At 40.5% G+C, this 21,203-nt stretch overlaps 1 protein-coding gene across 1 annotated transcript; it reads right to left on the bottom strand.

The window, feature by feature from the left end:
- Positions 1–678: 678 nt before the first annotated feature.
- LOC102229959 (protein LBH-like) lies at positions 679–18,108 on the bottom strand. Its single transcript, XM_023352444.1, has 4 exons — positions 17,875–18,108; positions 5,068–5,146; positions 2,863–3,037; positions 679–1,023 (listed from the first exon to the last, which is right to left on the bottom strand). Exons 2-4 carry the CDS (start codon positions 5,143–5,145, stop codon positions 956–958), a joined length of 321 nt encoding a protein of 106 aa, XP_023208212.1. The 5' UTR covers position 5,146; positions 17,875–18,108; the 3' UTR covers positions 679–955.
- Positions 18,109–21,203: the final 3,095 nt, after the last annotated feature.

The raw sequence follows: 21,203 nt of genomic DNA, 5'->3' as shown, positions 1-21,203 counted from the left end.
AAACTGAACTCCTGTGAACCTACCAGGTCAGAATAACGTCTCAGCTAATCTCACCAGATCAACATGCGCATTCATACAACAGCCGCTAAAGGGAGACAGAATTTACACATATAATTTATTACAGAATGGCATAACATCCAATAAAAGATACATATTTATCTTCAAAGCTATCATTCAAAGTGAACAGTGAGACCAAAATCACCATGTTTTTACCACAGCAGTCAGCACGCGACAACGACTTTCATTTTTATCTAAAGAGTGTAAAACTGCACAAAATACAGCAGCTACCATAAGTAATAATATGGCACACAAGAGCTAAATACTTCATAAAGCATTTAGAGACATCCGCCCTCGCCAGATGTGCTGATGATGATGACGAAGATGATGGGCATCTGGACGAAGAGGGCTTGGAGCCAGAGGAAGGAGGATTCAAATTTAAACTACAAATATGTACGAATAGCAAGAGTCTAATTAGAAAAAAAGTCTTTGTATTTATTGCTGCCTGGAGTTATTGCATTTTTTATATATATATAGTATATATATATATATATATATATATATATATATATATATATATATATATATATATATATATATATATATATACATATATATATATATATATATATATATATATATATATATATATATATATATATATATATATATATAATCATTTTGAAGCAAACAACTTTACAGTTTACCTACTTTTAAGCAGAGTGATGGAAACTAGCTGAACATAATATTGGTTCCCCATAAATAAAATCTTTTAAACTGTAAAACATAAATTAGAATAAAAGTTGACTCAACTCTGGCTCCAGGCCCAACAGGCTGTCGTTTAAAAATCTGCTTGTCGGCCGTCCGGCCTTATTTCACCTTCCTGTCAGGTTCTGTCCTCATGAGGCGCTCTGCTATTCAGCTCTGTAGAGTAACAGTGTATTTCATACGGTTTTGTTCAGTTTGACTCCTGCATCTCTACCCCTGAAGCCTCTTCATTCTCTCCGGCATTTGACTTCTCCTCACCTGTAACAAACACAGAGAGGATTTTGTTTCAGATGAGGCAGAACATCCTCCTTCTAAAACTTCTAAAATTATTCACAATTCTTCTTACGTCTTCTTACTCTTAAAGAATAATCAAGCTCCATTATATATACAAGAAAGCCGATCGTTTCCACCAGAACACTTGGCTCTCAGTAGCTGGGTTTCCGTTGAACATAAAATTGCACAATTTGACATTTTGAAAATAAATTTCCTCAATGGAAATGCATGAATTTTGAAAAAAAAATTAGAAAAAAAGTTTTAGGCGCTAGCATGAGGCGTTTTTTTTGGGGGGGGGGTTCTTTAGCCGTATTAAAGTTGATTTATTTCTCAAGACTGCAAGGGAAACATTTCTTCCCCAACACACGGGTCACATGATCGATAACCTCATGTTACTTCTGGTGGAAACCATGAAGAAGAAGACGACAGGAAGTAGTTGGAGGAATTTGACTAATTTTTTTTTTATGAACAAACCTACCCGCGTTGTTTTAATGGAAACGTTGCAATTATAAAATTGTGTATTTTCCACATTAGCTGGATATAGACAAAGTTTGGTGCTCATTTGTAACGGAAACACAGCCAGCATCCAGGTTTACTGGAGGTATTTTTAAGGCTAAAAAAACACTTTTAAAGCTGTTCTGATAAAGCTGGTGGACTGGTTCAGGTTATCCTGAGCTGTCTCTGTAGTTATGCTGCTATAGGGGAGGACAACCTGACCACTTTTCTTTATTCTCCTACCTCCTGCTGCTCTCCATTTATGTTTTCATTTACAACTCTCGCTTTCATAACCTCCATGTTCTTTCTGTAGTTTCTCACTCAGTGCTGTGATCGCTGTGTTTAGCCGGGTCACCTTCCTGGAGGGGCTGCCGGCTGAGCTGAGCGTATATCACTACAGATGACACACTCGACCCGATCTTTTTGTGTTCACCCAACTCGCACTTCAGGACACTTCAAAGCTGTTGAAGGAGCAACTGCTGTCACAAGGTGGATGTACTTTTTCTATCGAGATTGTGATCCTGGTTAGCTGTGTTTCTACTCCAGACAAAGCCACTAATAGAGCAAATGTTGCCATAACTCTGTTTGCTCTCTGTTTAAAAACTGTGGCTTTGCTTGTGATTAAAAGGTTGTAAGTTCTATTCCAGCTTCCTCCTGGAAGCTATTGCTCTGCAAATCGGTGTATAAGTAAGTGTACTTTGAGTGGTCAAAATGACAGACCGTTGTCAAAACCTGAGACCACAAACTTTAGCAAGTTTGGTCGTACAGTGTGTGGTATCCAGAGACACGGCAGTAGAACACCATAATCAATTTCGCTAACCAACATTCAGATGACAGATGGGAAACCTTGGAAAATCTCTCGAGATGAAACGCGAGTTCAGAGTAAACAAACATGGCCGACTGGGAAGAAGCAGTGCTGATAGATTGGGGACTGTATTTCACAGAAAAAAAGACATTGCTGACATCCACCGGACTTCATGGTGCGCCATGGTAGTTGTTTTGCTTTCTTTGTTTACAATTCTCCTCCGTGTTTCTGCCACCTTGCTTTCTGATTGGCTACGCATGACATGCAACATGCTTAAGATTGTTGGAAGGGAAAAAACAAGACAAAAGTCGACACAAAAATCTTGCCGTGTGATCCAGGCACTAGACTTCAAACTTAACCTGTACTCATAAATATTATACGTATTAGTATAGGAGGGTTCAAGTACTCCTGAGACCAGAGATGAAGACAAATTTACTGAGCCATTTGTTGTATTCTTTGATTTCCACAGTAACTCTGCATCAAATACAAGATGGCCGCCAGACCAGCCTCTGTGTCCTGCTCACCTGCGGTTTGATCGCCAGCTCTCCGTCTCTCACTTTGGGCGTCTGGGGATCCGGGATCGTCTGGCGGCCAGCGGAGCTCGCCGCTCTCCACCTCGGCCGCATCCATCGGCTCCACCACAATGGAAGGGAGCCTCTTGGACAGCTTCGGAAACCTCTCGTGTGTTTCTGGGAAGATCTGTTCCAAACTTATGTAAGGTTACCGCCAGGGGAATTAAAGCGACCTCATTCCAACGTCAAATTTGAGGCCAACAACGTGGCAAAAATCTGGTTTGCCACATTGGTGCCATACCAGACATAGAAAGGTATGTACACTGCTGATTATCTCGTAGCATTTTAAATCATTGTTTTACAATGATTTGGAAAGGCTAGGGCTAGTTTAGTCGCTAACATTCTATAGCACTGACATTTTCTTTACGTTTGTAAAAACTCACTAAAGCTGAATTTTCGTGGCGCAAATTGACATTTCAAACATAAATTTGCTTAATGTAATGTGCCAATTTAAAAAAACAAACAAACAAACTAATTTTTCAATAAAAGGTGGGATTTTTGGTTCATTCCACAAAGCTGTATTGGGGACACTTTTTTTGCATCACACCAGTCACATGATCAACAACCGGATGTTGTCAATAGCGTAAACCATGGAGAAGAAAAACGACAGGAAGTAGATGGAGGATGTTTTTATTGACTTACAAATGTATTCACATGTGATTTTAATTGCATTTCTTATTTAATGGAGATGCCGCAGTTGCGAAATTGTGGGTTTTTTACAGATCGGCAGAATACTGACAAAGTTTTGCACGCATATGTAATGGAAGCGCAGCTTACGACACGACATGTTTCTACAACAAAGTAAGGGAGTTATTACTGATAGCTCTACTTTGCTTCAAGAAACTCACATTTCTTTTTTGTTTCTCTTTCCAATACCCGACATTACTTTTCACCTCTATATTTTTATGCTTTTCATAAGTTCTGTTTGAAGCTATACTTTTCAGGCGCTCTGGCTGAACTTGATTAAACTGCCTGTTTTGCTCCCAGGCAAATAAAGACACAGCAACTGTCATAGGAGACAGAGAAGCGCTGTGACCTACTTCCTGTTTTCACTGATATCGGCCTGGACCAAAAACAGCCTGTCCTCATTTACTTCGTCACCCAGCGATGTTTTGAAGCTTTCCTAGCCAGTCCTGCGCGGGGCTGTGAAGTGGGGGAGCACTGGTGGGAGTAATCAAGTGTGACAAGGTGCAGGCAGTGGCTGAACGAGAAACCGCGATAGGCCCAGCTCCACCATGTGACCAGTGGAAACAGATTCAAATGCAATCAAAAGCAAGCGCTTCCTTCCCCAACCAAAAGAACTGGAGGACGAATTGTTTCAACCGCAGAAACCATGACCGTGTGAACATGCTTCAATCTGAACTAAACATGCAGCTAGCTACTCTTGTAGCTGCATGTTTAGGGTGGTGGACCTGCTGGAAGTTTAATCTCCATTCTAGTCTCAAGTCTTTTTTTTTAAGGCTCTAGATGTTCTGGGGCTTCTGTACGTGGCCCGATTCATTTTCATACAATGACTTAACTGAATGACGGCTTAATGTCAGCTCTACTGGACAGAATACACTTTAACACAGATCTGCTAAAAGACGCTTTCAACTTTATTACGTTTTCCCGTTCCTGCTGAAGAAAAGTAACCGGTTTTACATGGGATGTTTTTCACCACATGTAGCATTTACATGGAGCCCACTATACGGACAGGCAAGATGGAAGATGCAGTTATTGTACTTAGCATGTCTTCAATCAAAATAGATGTCGGGCTGCTAATTTGTTAGCTAGCATCTGCAGTCTTCCTTATCCCTGCTATAGAGGCGCAGCCAATCAGCACCAAGGAAAATAAATAGTGCTCTTGGATTGGCTGCTTTGCAAACACCAGCAAATAACGTGTGAAGTTTCACTGCGCTGGTAATGTTTCAGCTTCCCAAGCCTCATTTTCTTTCAAATATTTTAGACGTGCTCAAAAAACCAAATTAGTGAAAAGTAAAAATTTCCACAAACAATCTGGAGTTACATCACACAGAAAGGACATCAATATTGAATCTAGAATAGAAAACCTATCAGGTCCACTGTATTTATTTCACTGTAATACATCAAATGTAACTTATTGTTATTATAGCCAATGAAATGAAAAACACAAACCAACAGACACACAAGGAAGGATACTGAGTCCTGATCTCCTACTGCTCCTCCTCCGCTGAAGTCCTCCGTCCCAGGCTCCAAGGAGTTCATAACATCAGCCATCCTAAAAAAAGAAAACAAAAAACCTATTGCACATCATCAGTTTTTAATCACATATTCATGTTTTCGTACTCAGCCTGTCTCGAGCGGCAGGATCTATGTCCGAGGCGTGTGCGGCTTTTTCAATTAGTTCAGGATACTTTTCATTTTATTCGCTGCTATTATTCAGGAGTCATTTTGACATCGTTGTTCACAAGCCTACTCAGGAAGGCCTGGAGTAATAGCCGCCGTTGATTGGCCGACAACAATGGCCTATTATTGCCAACGATCCCACACACACCACAGAAGCGACGGGAGGTGGTCAATCAGCGGCGCAGAATTGTGGAGCAACAACAGCCCGGCTGCCAGCCTGAAGAGCGCGGGCATTAGCATGTAACAGCCTCAGCTCCAGGCGTTTCAAGGCGCCTCGTTGCTTATATGTTGAAACAGTGAACAAAAAAAACAAACAAACAAAAAAAAATAAAAACAGGATCTCCAAGTACGAGAAGCAAACTGAAAGACAAAAAGACTTGGATCTAAATATGGGTGTTTTGTTGCCTTTATAGCACCTCAGCTGCCGGCGGGGAACTTTAGCAAAAAAAAGAGCAGAATAGGAATCTCCTGTGGATTCCTGCCATGTGAGAACAAAACAATAACTGGCCTGGTCGCAGTGCAGACCCGGCACAGGCTAAAAAATATCTCAGACAAAAAGCCGCGGCTTCTGACCCGCTGATCAGCTAACATCAAACAGGCGTAGAAAAACGCGTCGCTTTCAAAAGCATTGAAGTCGGTTTTTGAATACGGTGGGAAACATCCACATGCCTTCACTGAGACCAAGAACGAGTAAAAAAAAAAGAAAGTAAAAAGCAGTAAATGTTTAATGAAAAACAACACAGGATTTTAGACGAACCAGAACCAAACATGGAGAAGCAGCTTTCAGCTTCTATGTCCACACATCTAGAATAAACTTCCAGAAAACTGCAAAACCGCCAAAACGCATTAAATCAAGCCTAAAAAGCCGCCTGTTCACAGCTGCCTTTGGTTCATAAAACCTGGAGCGTCAGTCAACATGTTTGATATGTGCTTGATGATTTTGATGATGGCATTTGAAATGTAATGTTTATTGCTTGTTTCCCAACCGGTTGCTGTGTTATGTGTCTTTGAACTGCCTCGTTGCTGAGATTCTCTCCACAAATAAACCTGACTTGATGCATTGAGACCCGAAACTCAACATTTTTCTGATGGAAGGGAAATTTCAAGCCGTCTGCCTCGACCAATCCGATCCAGCGATTCTTAAAAACTCCAAAGTAACAGCAGTCACCCAGCTGAGCTGAGCTATTTAGCGACTTTTCAGATATAAAAAATAAAACTGGCCAAAATAGGAATCAGCAGGTCAAACCGCAATCGGTGCACCTCTAGTTTTAAAGCTCTACTAACCCAAATATATAGATAAGTTAAGGTAAGATCATTTTAATGATATGGCACGTTTTCAGCAACAAGGCCATTCAAAGTGATTCACACGAATTAGAATGAATACAGACAAAACAACTAAACCAAAAGAAAGACAAAAGGTTGGAGGGGTATTAAACTAAATGTTTGGTTCCAGTTGTTTTGGGTCGGTAAACTAACAGGAGTTCCTCTAGCTCTTGCTCCAATATTAAAGGTATAAAGCTAAATGTCGCTTCTCCGTGTTTGATTCCTGTTCTGGGTTGTTGCAAATATAGCTATTTGTTTTAGTTTAAGTGCATCCCTTGGTACTGAGCGCAGCGTCACAGATGATTTCTCATACTGAAGCTTTTAAACTTGAGGAATTTCTTCCGACAATATTCTCCACATCAGAATCATGGTGGATTCCTCTCATACCCACCGACAGCTGCAGCATCATCCTGACCCCGTGACCTTGTTCTGGTTAGTTCATCAAAAAAGAGAAGACATATCTGCTTTCCCATCACGCTGCTTAATGAACGCTGCGGTTAAACGGATATTAATAAAACACTTAACCGTACTTCCAGAAAACAGCAGACAATAACAGCGTGACCTTTCGTGTGACAAGTTATCAGAGACCCCACTTTGCGGCAATCAGACAAGCAGTTGCTGTTGCCATGGGGACGAGCGATTGAGATTTAATGCCTCTGATTGTCTGAGTGGTGCACTTTGCTCGGACGCGCGAGGCCCGAGGGTTGATTTGGGGGGTATTCATGTGTGCCGCGACGCTGCAATTACCACCGCCAGGTCGCGGGTCGTGTTGTTCTGAGATTGTCTTTGTGAAACCTGGAATTGCTTCTGCCCTTCATCCCCATCATCATCTCTCGGCGAGGGAAACAATACAGCTTTTATTCCTCATCAGAGGCCGGTATTGTTCGGCCGGGGAGGGAGTCGGCGCCGCGGCCGCTCTGCCGGCTCTCTGCTCCGCCGCTGAGGAGGCAGCAAACTCACAGGCTGGGGGCAGAGCTTCAGTCCGATCATGTTTCCGCAAAGTGCCGCAGCTCTGCGGTGGCACGGAGCGAAACAGACTCAAGAATTTAAATGTTCAGGCCAAGCATGACACGGCAGACGACGTTTTCTGTCTTTCTTTTTTTGGCGAGGTTCGTGCTCACAGGAAGCCACTTCTGTTGCGCCTCAGCAGAGACGGGAAATGTGAAAACACTTTTCTGCTCACCTCTTGGATAGAGCTGCATTCCAGCAGCTAGTGTTTTAAGTGCTTGCCGAATTTAAATTTAGGTAAATGAATGCGCTTCGTGGGTACTGTTGGAATGGTTGAACTCGAACCAAGTTGTTCTAGCGTGTTTGTTTGGTTTGAGACTAAAGTATAAAACTATCAGGGCAGAGAGAGGATCTAACACAAGCCTTAAAAGCTTGAAGCGAACCTAGCTAAAGGTTGCATATCCAAAGAAACACCAAATGATGGGAGTTTCTATTCTGACTGTATAGATGAAAATATCTAAAAACAAAGAGAGACTCAATTAGTGTCACAGATGGAGAGATTGTTTTTACAAAGCTTTGACCTGCCAGTACCGGTTTCAGCTAATTTTACTTTTAGGAGGTATATATAAACATAATTTAAAATATTTTCTGTAAGTACTTATGCATTATTTATCTAAGAAGCAGAAGAGACGTCACATTATGTAAGAGAAAACCTACGTTTGGTTACAAAGTTGACATCTTCAACTGTGTTTTAGAGACTTTTATTAGCATGATTAGCATAGCTAGCATTACCAACTTTATTAGTCTCTGTGTGTACTATTCCCTAACAAATGTAGACACTTAACCTTGAGATTTTTTTTTAAATGCTAATATTTCCATCTCCATCATATTTCTTTTGGGTTACAGCTTAAAAGGATAAAACAGGAAGTTTGCTGCATTACATTCGGCTTTTGCATTTGAGATTTGACATAAACTAATGACAGGTGGACCCTTTTTTAAAAAACGATATGTCAGAAACAAAACAAATAAATGTTTTTTTTTTAAATGGCAAAAGGAGTGAAACGACCAGCCGTTACCAAGATCTAGCATGTCAGAGCTCAGGAATGCTTTCATGGCTATTTAGAATTTAAAACATGAAAAACTAAAGAAAAGAAGAACTTATTCTTAGCCATTTTATGTAAGCTCCACTGTAAAAAGGCAAAATATATATATAAAAAAGAAATGTAAGGTGATAGGTCATGGATGTGCGGCACTTTAATGCAAATCAATCCACTCAAAAATATTTCATTTGGCAAAAAGGGTTGTGATGTTTGATGCACCTGTTTGTTTTAAATTGGTGTTTACACCACCTGTCCTTATTTGCTCAATTTATTACCTTGTTGTAGCTCTCATTATAGCTTCCATTTCATTAAAGCCTCCCTGTGAAGTGCTTTGATTTGTTTCATTATTTGTCCATGTAACACATACCTGTCAAGTCTCTTGTTTTGGCCCGGAAACTGACGTTTTTTTACTCCCCTTTCCCGCCGTGCTCTAGTATTATTATTTTCCCGTACATGTCCCGTATTTGACCCGCCGTCCGGACCCTTCAGCTCGTACGTAGTGATGTGTCGGTCGCGAACGATCCGGCTCTAGGAGCCGGCTCTTTGAAGTGAACGATTGGAACCGGCTCCACAATGGGAGCCGTTTTAGGATCCTATTTGGGAGCCGGGTTTTTTTCTACAGTATATCGCTGTTTCTCCGCCTCCCTGTCGTTGTGCTTGTGCTCTGCAAGTGCCAGAGCCGATAGTTTTTCCCCACATTGTTTTTTTTTTTTGTCCTGCGGTGCCTCGCTGTCTCTCCGCCCCCTTCTCCCTCTCCTTGCGCGTTTTGCTCTTCTGCCAGTGCTACAGCGGAGAGTTTTTTTCCCTCGGTCGGTCCACTGCCCTCATGTCAAGCGTGTGCTCCACACATCTGACCAATCACACATAGTTTCAATTAATAATGTGGCAATTAATAATGTGGCGGGAAAATACTGAAAAAAAAGTTTATCTCCACTTTTTTTGTGGAAACGGCAGGCAATTGGCCAAGCTGTATAGCGTTCGTCGGCAGGTGTTTATGTACAGACACTCACTCAGCGGTCAAGAAGCACAGAAAGAAGGGGAGTCAGTGTGAGAACTGAATAGGTGAAAATAAATGAGTGACGGAAAACGGAGCAAGATTTGGACTCATTTTAATGCTACATCAAGCTCCAGGGCAGAGTGCAGACTGTGCAAAGTCAGCATTTCCTATCGTGCAGGCTCGACAAACAACCTGCACAGCCACATGCGGACATCACACGCATCGGTATTGCTATAGCATTGTTATGCGGCACTTTTACTCATCATAAGTGCTTAACAATGTCAATAATGAAACAAAATATTATAAAACTAGGTTTAAGCTATTAATTAATTAATAATGTCAAAAATATATATGGGGAGCCGTTTGGGAGCCGAAAGAGCCGGCTCTCCACAGTAAGAAGAGCCATTAGAGCCGCATCTCGAAAAGGAGCCGAAAATCCCATCACTACTCGTACGTTAGTTCCGCTCCCCGCCGCTCGTACGTTAGCTCCTCTCCCCGCCGCTCGTACGTTAGCTCCTCTCCCCGCCGCTCGTACGTTAGTTCCGCTCCCCGCCGCTCGTACGTTAGTTCCGCTCCCCGCCGCTCGTACGTTAGTTCCGCCCCCGCCGCTCGTACGTTAGTTCCGCTCCCGCCCCCGCTGTGACAGTGCCGCCGGATGGCGACATTTCCCGTATTCTCAAATCCAAAACTTGGCAGGTTTGTGAGGTCAAATAAATAACATACTGCAAAATGGACAGCTAGTCTGTTGACAAGTTCACACAGTTCAATGTGTGTCAGAAGGTTCTTCTTCAATAGACCCTTTTCACAGTGACGTCAGACAATGGCCGCCATAACTCAAAACTGGGTATCTTTACTTCCGGTGTGATTTTGCCTTGGGAACCAAGCTGAAAACTTCCCGCATTCTCATAATCTTAAGGATATAATAAAAGGTAAGTTTAATAATAACAGCATTTAAGTGTTAGATAGCTGTTACTAATCATTGTAAATTCACCATTCTCTATCTGTGTATAAAATAAACAGCCTCCGATCGGAGAGTAAACCACCTAGCAGCAGCTTTAGCCACATTTAGGAAAAATATACTCTCTGTCAGCGCTGTAACGTTTAGAGGTTCACTTTCTGTGTTTTATAAAACGGTGTTTACGTGTTAGATAACCGTTATCAGTCATTGTCAATTTACCATTCTCCAACTGTATTCAAAGGAACCAGCTTCCGATCATGAGTAAACCAGCTAGCAGCAGCTTTAGCCACAGTTAGGAAACATATACACCGCCGCCTGTCAGTGATGTAACGTTTAGAGGTTCGTTTTCTGTATTAATGGAAAATAAAAACAAGACAAAAGCCACAAATAACAGTTGGGCTTGACGATATTTCTGTTTTTCCAGCAACAAAATGCGCATCTCCATGCACTGTTCATGTTTCTGTCACTGCTAACTGTCACAGAGTCTCTCCCAAAGACGCAAAGAAGGAATAAAAATAAATACACAAGAAAATATTAATGTGCAATGATTTGGATAAATAACTTTAATCTGATTACTGGATTTGAAATACGAACTCGTTAGATTATTCGTTACCGAAAAAGTGGTCCGATTAAAGGCATTACAAAGCAGCGGCGGCACCGGACATCTCTGCTTATAACAAACAAATCCCTATTTTATGGGATGAGTGGCAACTCCAGTCTATAATTTAATAATCTGATCAAGATTAGAGCCTAAAACGTTATAGTTCAAAAACAGTAAAAAGGTTTGGTTAAGGAACAGTTATGTCACGTAGTTAGCTAGCTAACAAAATTCACTAATGCTAAGCTAACGGTTACGCAAAACAAAAATACCTACCTTCATAGTCAAACAGGTATTGTTCGGTGAAGAATTTGTAGCCTTTGTCTAATTTAGATTTTTTTGTCAGAGAGAACTGGTTTGCAAATCGTGATATATCTTCAAATCTTATTTTAGGCAAATGTTTTAGAGACTGTGTAAACTCCATGCTCCGGTGATCTGTCTGATCAACATATGCTGTCAGATTTATACATCTCTCTCTCTCTCTCTCTCTCTCTCTCTCTCTCTCTCTCTCTATATATATATATATATATATATATATATATGAAATAGACAACTTTATCATTACTTACTATGTACACCGGAACTAAGGATACACAGCTTCGAGCCAAAACGGAAGTTGTGTGACGTCATGTGAAAAGGGTCTATTAACTATACACATTAAGTGTACATAGTGATGCAGCACTCCACCTGGCCCACTGCTGCCAGCTGGCTAAAAACAAGCTAACACTTTTTGTTCTTGCTTAAAAAGAAAGAAGAAATGTCTGTTTGGAAATATTTCCAAAAGCAAAACAAGTAGACAGTCGTGGTGTCTAAATAAGGTATGCTTTTCAAACTACAGTTGACAATTCATAACAGCAGCGTGTCTAATCAGAAACTGACTCCAGGTTGTCTACCGGAGCCGATGGTCCAGCTAATTAGCTAGCTAATATTAGCTTGTTATCCTTCCAGTGTTACTTTATGACACTGGAAGATTGTCAGAAATCTTCCAGTGTGTCAAAAATGTAGTAAAGTCCACAAAGGACTAAGAAATTACTAATACATTTACAAAGTGTTTATTCTATATTTTTTATTGTTATATGTGTAAAACTCAAAATAACAGTAATTGTATAGTATTTGGATATGGTGAGAATAAATATTGTATTAATGGTATCGTTTTAAAGGCGATGTTTTAAGGATATTATTATACTGTGAAAATACTTACTATATTTAACCAAATAAACATACAATAGAGCATAACAATGAATGCTATGGGGTTAGCTTTAAAGCTAAAGACATCACAGGTGTGATAACATTTTGTTTGTTTACACAGTACAATACAGATAGATGAGGAGATACAAGTAAGTACAGTCATTTCTGAATAAATTGTAAATATGGGTCATCACATCTCCCTGTAATGTAAAACTAATAAACGTTTCTAAAAAAAAAAAAAAAACATTAAAAGGTCTACATAAAGGGCATGTGTGTCAACATTTCATGAAACACACTCCAAGTTTGCTGTAGCAAAATATAATCCAGATTTTCAAACATAGTCCACTTAGCACTATGTTTTCACCATAACAAGTACCAATCTTGTATTTGCATGTCTTATAGCACAGACTTGTAAGAAAAAAATGGCCTAAATGAACATGTTGTACTCAGCCAGGTGTTCAAATTCTGAGTGACAAATGAAATGGATGGTATTAGTAGTCGCTAGGCATGAGCCAGCTGTCAGTCTCCAGTTACATCACGGCCTTACAGAACTCTTCAGCCGAACCTCTCGCCAAATCAAGCAAATACAGTCATATCCGCCCGGCTCTGTCCTCACTACGCCGGCTCCCGGGGGGGGGGGGGTTGAATTTGCTTCAAAATTCTTGTGCTTTCAATGGCCCTGCAGGTGAGCACAAGACAAAAAGTGCAGCCACCAAGGTATCTAACCTGGTATCACCAAGTTAGATACCAGGAAATAAAAAAAACCCTTGGTCGGGACATGACTTCAGTCTGATACTTGAGATCGGGGCGAAAGGGCCGTGCCTACAAGTATCTGGGGCGAAGAGGCCAAATCTCCAAAAATGCAAAGTGACAAAAGAGCTGGGTGACTAAGAACCGTGAGAATTGCTTTGGTTTGGTAGTTCATCTATTCAGTTTCTGCCACAGCACCTAGCCTGGACCAGAGCAATTCAACACCAACGCACATCGTCTCCTAGAGGAGAGCTGCGATCCTTTGCAGCTAATACATTCTTTGTCCAACTGCATGCACTTGATTGCGACGTCTGTACCATGACCTTTCAGGACAAATACACCGTTAAACCCCTAATAATTCAAACAGGATTCAAACATGAATTAGCAAAAGTGTGACTGGATATATTTTGCCCCAGATCATTATGAGATTGTCACAGCATGAAAAACTTGACTCTTATAATACTTGTTCTTTCAGTTTGCGTGGTAACAGATCCTGTGTCGGAAACTGCCTCTTTTAATCTGAAACCGCATCATGATAATCATATTTATTTGTACATATCACCCAAATTTAACATACAGCAAAAGAACACTTACTACATTTCCTACCCTTCCTACCTGAATATCCTTGCAAGGTCTCCAGCGTGTTGCTCCCAACTCTTCTAGTATTTTTCAAACACATTTTAAACAGAATATGCTAACACTTTGCTGTTGTGCTTTTTATATATTAACATAAATATTTTAAAAAATAGCATCAGATTGTTAATTGAACGGGATATTTTCTGACATAGCCCATGGTCAGCTGCTAAAGAGACATGGTGAAGATAGCATGCTAACTGTCGTCTTAAAACAACCTCAATAAGAAAAATGGCCACTGCTCGCCATATGGGTGACTTAATGCTTTGTATTTATTGAAATATGTTATTGTGTCGCCAGATTTGCTGGTGTTTCTGATGAGTAAACGATAAGGCGAAGATGAATGCACCAAGAAAAATCTCTAAAACTCTTCCGTATAGCAGAGAACCACCAGTCACAGATCTAAGGCTGAAGCCAGAAGCTTCTGATCTATGAGTGAATTATGAACCATTTTAAGCAGTTTTCAACTGAAGAGCATGGCATAGCGCTTTTCAGAAAATCACCCACAGTCTTACGCTTAATCCTCACATTTTGCTTTTCAAAACACCAAAAAACACACAAACACAAAAAAAACACACACACACCAGTTTGTCCTCTTTCCTGAGCCCATCAGCAGATTTAACACAGTCGAGACTTTTTAAGCGGAGAGCCTTTGGGGCTTTTCGGCAGCCAGTTGATTTCACAACTTTTCTTTGGCAGATCCAGAGCGCTGAGGGGATACTATGAAAACGACTCCTCCACTCTCTCTTACATCACTGACGCCGCAACTCGAACACGTTCAGCTTAGCAACTAAAGGGAAAGTTCTTCATTTTTAAAGTGAGGTTCTGTTAAAGCAGGCAGTATCTTACTTTGCAATAGATAACGCTCACATTTTTCTTAAAGCGGTACAACGATGGGACCTTATGAAACCTTTAAGACATTCACGTGCCTACAGTCGTTTATTTACACGCAAAAAAATATATTTTTTAAATGGATAAAAAATATCCGTGATCGTCCTGAATAAACACAAAATCCAGATTTCATATTGCGATTTCTTTTATTAAGGGAAATGCCTTCCAAACCAACCAGGTCTTATGTGAAACCATAACTGCTCTTTCAGCCTAGTATCTGATTGTACCAGCTTTGACAACAACAACTGAACGCCATCAGGCGTTTCAAATGTCTGGCAACGAGTCTTTCACATCGCTGAGGAGGAATCTTGGCCCAATCTCCTGCTCCATTGTTTTAATTAAGTCACACTGGAGGGTTTATGAGAAGCCAACTGTGCTTCCGCATCAACGTTTAACTGGACATTATTAGTAGAGAGCAAGAATTCATGGATCAAACAATTAACACAAACTATGCAGGTCCTGAACGGAACAGAAAAGCAGCCCCAGATCATAACACCACCACCGCTGTGCTTTGCTGTCAACAACGTTCTTTTTCTGAAATGAAGCCTAGGCGCAAATTCAAACTGAAAGACTCTTTAGCCCCACCTGCATCATCCAATCGGCGCGTCCCGCTCATCGCCACCGACCTATCAACGCTGGACCAAGCCACGTCACATCCAATCACCGACCAAGGCCCAGTTGATAAGGACCTCCATCCATGGTATCTTCCGCTTTCCAGCTGCGCTCAACTCTCCTCCACCCCTTCTCCACCTCCACTCTTCAGGCTCGCGTCCTTCACCGACCTCCACCACCAGTGTCGGGTCCCGGGGGATGACATTCCTAACCTACATCGGGAATGCTCATCCGAGCTTATTGCAATTCACAGCTGGATGTCCTCAGCCGGGGCCCGAGCGCCAAAGAACTTTAAATTCATGCATATCAATAAACCTTTTTAATCGCTGTTTTTTCCGTCTGAGTCTCTCCAGATTGAAATCCTGTGTAGGTTTTGTTGTCAGGTGTGACATGTTTCAAAACGTTCAACTTTTGTCTCCTCAGTCTATAGACCATTTTGTCAAAACTCTTCGGGATCGCTGAAATATGTTTTCTGAAAACGGAAAAATGTTCTTTATTTTTCTCAGCATTGGTTTTTGCCTTAGAGCTCTCGCATGAATCCCAATTTTAACCCTGTTTTTCTTTTTTCATTGCTGAATTTGACTTTATTAGTTTATTTGCGTAGAGACAAGCTTCCAGTAGGAACAGATACTTAATATTTTAGCCTGAGATGATTTACTATATCTGTCCCCAGTGAGGCATTTAGATATCAATAAAAAATGATATTATACAAGGTTCAAAATGCAAAACAGATCATGGAACTCACTGTCACTTCACTCCACTTCATGTTGTTGCACCGGATCAGCTTACATGATTTCTCTTTCCTGTAGTTCTCAGCTTTCCAGAAAATGAAATGTTGCTAATCACAACCAGCTCAGGATTGAACAGGAGGAACAACTGTTATTTTTCAGGCTTTTCTTCCCTTAATAACCAAAATCCTTATTTGGAAACTGCATTTTGCATTTACTCAGGTTATTTTGTGAACAAAACTCATTTGAATACATAACTGAGCTTAATGTTTGATAACTGGGATCAGTAGTTATCAGTAGTCAGATAGTTACTCTGTACTGTAAAAGTTTGGTTCTGTTACCAGTTACTACCTCCAGTTTCCGTTTCCTTTTTATAAATAATAACAGGCTTCTGCATAAATAACAGCTCATTGCAAACATATGGCTGCAACGATAAATGTAATTTATTTTATTTTATTTTGGGAGTTCGGTAAACGGTCGATACTTACATGAGAAACCGACCGTATCCACCGATCGCATCTTCCTCTGCAGAGGTCTGAAAATCGGCCACGGTTACCTTTTGCTCTGCCGTGAGGGGCCTGGCGGACAACCCCGCTCACCAGGTCACATCTGTTAACACGTTTACTAAATATAGCAACTTTGTCGCTTTACTTAGCAACTTTTCAGTCAAAAAAAAAAAGAAGAAATTGGCTAAATTGGCCAAAAATCGGAGTCGACGGGGTCAGACGTTGATCGGCCAGAAAACTGCCGATCGGTGCATCCGTCATTTTAAAGGTTCGCAAAATAAAGTTAGCGTGAATCCCCTGAACGTTTCTGGGACTGGAACTGTCTGAAAATGTAGAAATCGAATACAATCATGGCCTGTTTTGGACTGCACCAAATAAGTTGGATTTGTACTAAATGAAGACACCAACAGAGTTTGAATAGCGTAAGATCGAATAAATAAATGAGACACTTTATTAATGTCCAAAAGTACACCAGGTAGAAAGGACAGACACACACAACCCCACACACACTCACCACTGGCAACGACTTAGAGAGACCTATCAACCTAACAAGTCGTGTTTCCAGACTGAGAGGAAGCAGGAGCACTGAAAAAAGTAAATACATAAAAACTAAAAATCCAACAGACGCGCATAGAAATAAAAACTATTCACAGAGCTACAGAGAATCTGTAGCACTTTAACTGCATGCTGCCTTTCAATGCGATCTAATTTCAAGAATGCAGAACTGTCCCTTTAAAACAGAAACTCCGTCTCAAAATGCCACTTTCCCCCCTAAATCCTGTGAGATTTGGGGCCAAAAGAACATTTGTTCGCTGCGCTCAAAAACCGGAGCGCCGTTTCCTCTGGCTGTGAAACGCCTCGCTGCCTCGCTGCTGTCCTCCAGCTGAAGTTCAGTTTGATTCCTCCTGCTTGTTGCCCCAGTTCACCAGTCCCCTGATATTTCGGAGGCACAGAAGCTTATATTTCTGCAAAGCATTGCGCGTAACTTTGAAAAAAAAAAAAAAAAAAAAAGAAAGAAAGAAAGAAAGAAAGAAAAAAAAATGTACGTAAATGTCTAGACTGGCTGTTTTAGCGCAAGTTTAAACTAACTCCCTGCACAACAACAGGTAGATGGTGTTAGAAAGAGCTCCACTACATGCGGAAAACACTCAAATCCCCCTTTTAAAAAAATTTTTCATGTCGACAATTTTTTTCTTGTTTTTATTTTATATATATATATATATATATATATATATATATATATATATATATATATATATATATATATATATATATATAAACTATTACAATGAGCTTGGAGAGTAATACTATTTTTAATTTTTTTTTTATTATTATTTTTGTCTTAATGGGAAGAAGAAGCGCTCCTACCTGTCTGCGGGCTGATCCAGAGTCTCAGAGCAGAAAGGTCTCCCTCCTCCGCTGCCTCATCACACTGATCCTGCTGCCGATGATGCTTCAGCTGCTGCTGCTGCGGCTGATGATGATGATGATGATGATGATGATGATGATGATGATGATGATGATGATGATGATGATGATGATGATGTGGGCGACAGGCGGAGGAGCGAAGAACGTTCTCTGTGAAGTTACCGCTCGTACGAAAGTGTTTCGAGTCTGCGCAGTGGAGCGTGACCGGTGCTGCCTTCACTGAATACGGAAAGGTGGGGATTTTAAAGTCAGGTGTAAACCCATTGGGGACGATGCTGTGCACGGTTTCCCAGCGCGCGTTAGTTGCCTAGTGAGGGCAACAATTCACTTATAAACAAAATTCACTGACTGGATGGTACGTGTGATCGTTTAAATAAAATTCGAAACGTGTAAGTCAATAAATAAATCTGCTTTTGTTTGTTTGCTTGTTTGTTTGTTTAACACAACTATTTTCCGTAAGATGAGAAATACATACGTTATTAAAATTTGATATTCTTAATTCAAATTTTACACTTATGACACCATATTTTCTATATTTATTTGTTTATATATTTTGAAGTAATTTAGGTCCATTCAATACAATAATGTTATTTCTGAAACGTTACCACTAAATGAAACACATCGTACAGATTTATTACACACAGATGGATTCTTGAAAGCCTACATTTCCGTCAACTATGATGATTTTCCATTTACAGTTAACTAAAAAACACAAAATTAGAATAGCGCATCAAATCATTAAATAAAACATACTTAAAACAGAAATGTTTGCTTAATAAAAGGTACATTTAATTATTTTTAATGTTATTTTCAAATGGTACTTTTAATCCCACAAACGTGCCGTCCACCTACAAAATAACTAACCCTGTCATGGGCAGGGGTAGACCAATCAAATGTTAGGAATTGTTTTCATTTATTACATTTTTATTTAATAAAAATCAACAATGAGGAGAATGACTGAGGGTCACTGCGCGTAACACACCCTGTAAATTCTAGACACTAACAGGTACCATAGAATTGCAATATTACAATATTACATATTTGTAAGGGAAGTAGTTTTCATAACTCTGTAACACAGGACTTTCATAAGTTGTTACAGATTCTCTCAAAAATCTAAACACACCTGTTAAAATCCTACATTATTATGATGTAAAATGAGAAAAATGTCATTATCCAGGCAGAGCTGGAGCTGCTGCTCCTCTGAACCGAAGGAGTCAACTAACCACACATTTCTTTAAGAAAGTCCTGCCTGTCGTTGCTAATGATCTGACCCAAATAGTAAACTCATTTACCCCAGGCTTTAACAGCAGTAATCAAACCACTGATAAAAAAGAACAATCTGGACAAATCACTAATGCAGAATTACAGGCCGACCTTTGACCTCCCATTTATCAGCAAAGTTATTGAAAAAGTTGTTTAAACAATTAACTAGCTTCCTAATGATAACCAACCTCTTTGACTCCTTCCAGTCTGGTTTCCGATGTCACCACAGCACAGAGACCGCCCTCGTAAAAGTGTTCAATGATCCACAGTGTTAACCACAGTGCTGGTTCTGTTGGACCTCAGTGCAGCTTTTGACACTGTTGACCTTGACATGTTACTGAATCGACTGGAGAGTTGGGTCGGACTCTCCGGTCCAGTGCTAAACTGGTTTGAATCCTACATAAAGAACAGGGATTTCTTTGTATCAATTGAAAACTTTTCATCAAAGAGGTCAAAGGTCACATGTGGGGTACCCCAAGGTTCAATCCTAGGGCCCCTTTTATTCAATGTTTATATGCTCCCACTAGCTCAGGTTATAACAGGAAATAATATTAGCTACCATAACTATGCAGATGACACACAGCTCTACATTACGATGTCAACAGGTGACCTTTGACCCCATCCAATCACTGAACAGATGCTTAGAACAGATAAATGTGTGGATGTGCCAAAACTTTCTCCAGCTGAACAGGAATAAAACTGAAGTTATTATTTTTGGACCTAAAGAGGAACGATCTAGAGTTATAGATCTACAGTTATAGATCTAGAGTCAATGCACAGCTTCAGTTATTACAACTGAAAACCAGCGATCAGGCCAGAAGCCTGGGAGTAGTGATGGACTCTGACCTGAGCCTCCAGAGCCACATAAAGACAGTTACAAAGTCGGCCTTCTATCACCTGAAGAACATTTCCAGGATTAAAGGACTAATGTCTCAGCCAGATCTAGAGAAACTCATCCAGGCCTTCATCTTCAGTCGTATTGATTACTGCAACAGCGTCTTCACAGGTCTGTCCAACAAATCAATCAAACAGCTGCAGCTTATGGGTAAATCATTTGAGGTAGAGACCCTGAAACTACCTGGTAACTATTGGGGTCCTGCCAAAACAAAGTGATGGTGTTGCTGAGGTGCACCAGATGGGTTATCCGTTATCATTGAGTGTGCAGGGGAGATGGCGTTACAGGAAGTTGCTGTTACACCCAACAGTCTGTGAAAAACACGAGTAAGCAACCACAGGCCACAGAGGATTTCTTGCAGATCCATTAAAAAGCATCACCAGAAGTTGATGTGTGTGAATGATGCCAGGTGGCTGGATTGGGGCAATTACCCAGCATGCAAAAGGCATAACCATGCAGGATGACGCAACATGTATGGGTAAACTTGCTCCAACTTTGGTCTACTACTGTACACCATGTACACCCAGCAGAACAATCCATACCAACTCTATCAGATTCTGGAAAGGCTTTTAACTGCCAGACCTGATGATCCTACCACTCCACTGGTGATGTCTCTGTTTCTGCCACCTGTAACATTCTAGATATGACTCTTTCTTTTAAATCAAGTCATCTTCATTCCCACAGCCGGTCTGAAGAGTAATAATGATCAGAACTTTTCTTGCCGAGTGTTTAACTTGGTGGTTTTACAGTTTTTGCTAACAGGTGGGTAATAACTTTCCCAATTTTGATGAAATTTAAATGTTTAAAACTGAATATGTGAATTTATTTTATGCTTTTCCATGTGATTGGATTTCTACGTCACTGACAGACTTACACTAGAGCAAAACAAAAACTGTAATGAGGAAATAGTCATAGTTGGACTACACCAGGTAACAAATGAACACTTTTTTTTAAGAATATGAACTGTGTCTCCCTCTAGTGGAATATCTTTGCAGTTACAGTTCCTGAAGCTGAGTCCAAAGACGGAGCTTGAGCTTTGCCTTCCACATTAACCGGCCCTTTCTAATAAATGCCTCTACTGTTGAAGTAGCATAATCTATCAAAATAAATG

Source organism: Xiphophorus maculatus, chromosome 19 (genome assembly GCF_002775205.1).
Source record: "Xiphophorus maculatus strain JP 163 A chromosome 19, X_maculatus-5.0-male, whole genome shotgun sequence".
NCBI lineage: Eukaryota > Metazoa > Chordata > Actinopteri > Cyprinodontiformes > Poeciliidae > Xiphophorus > Xiphophorus maculatus.
Note: the sequence above shows the minus strand (reverse complement) of the source record. Positions and strands in the feature narration are given on the sequence as shown.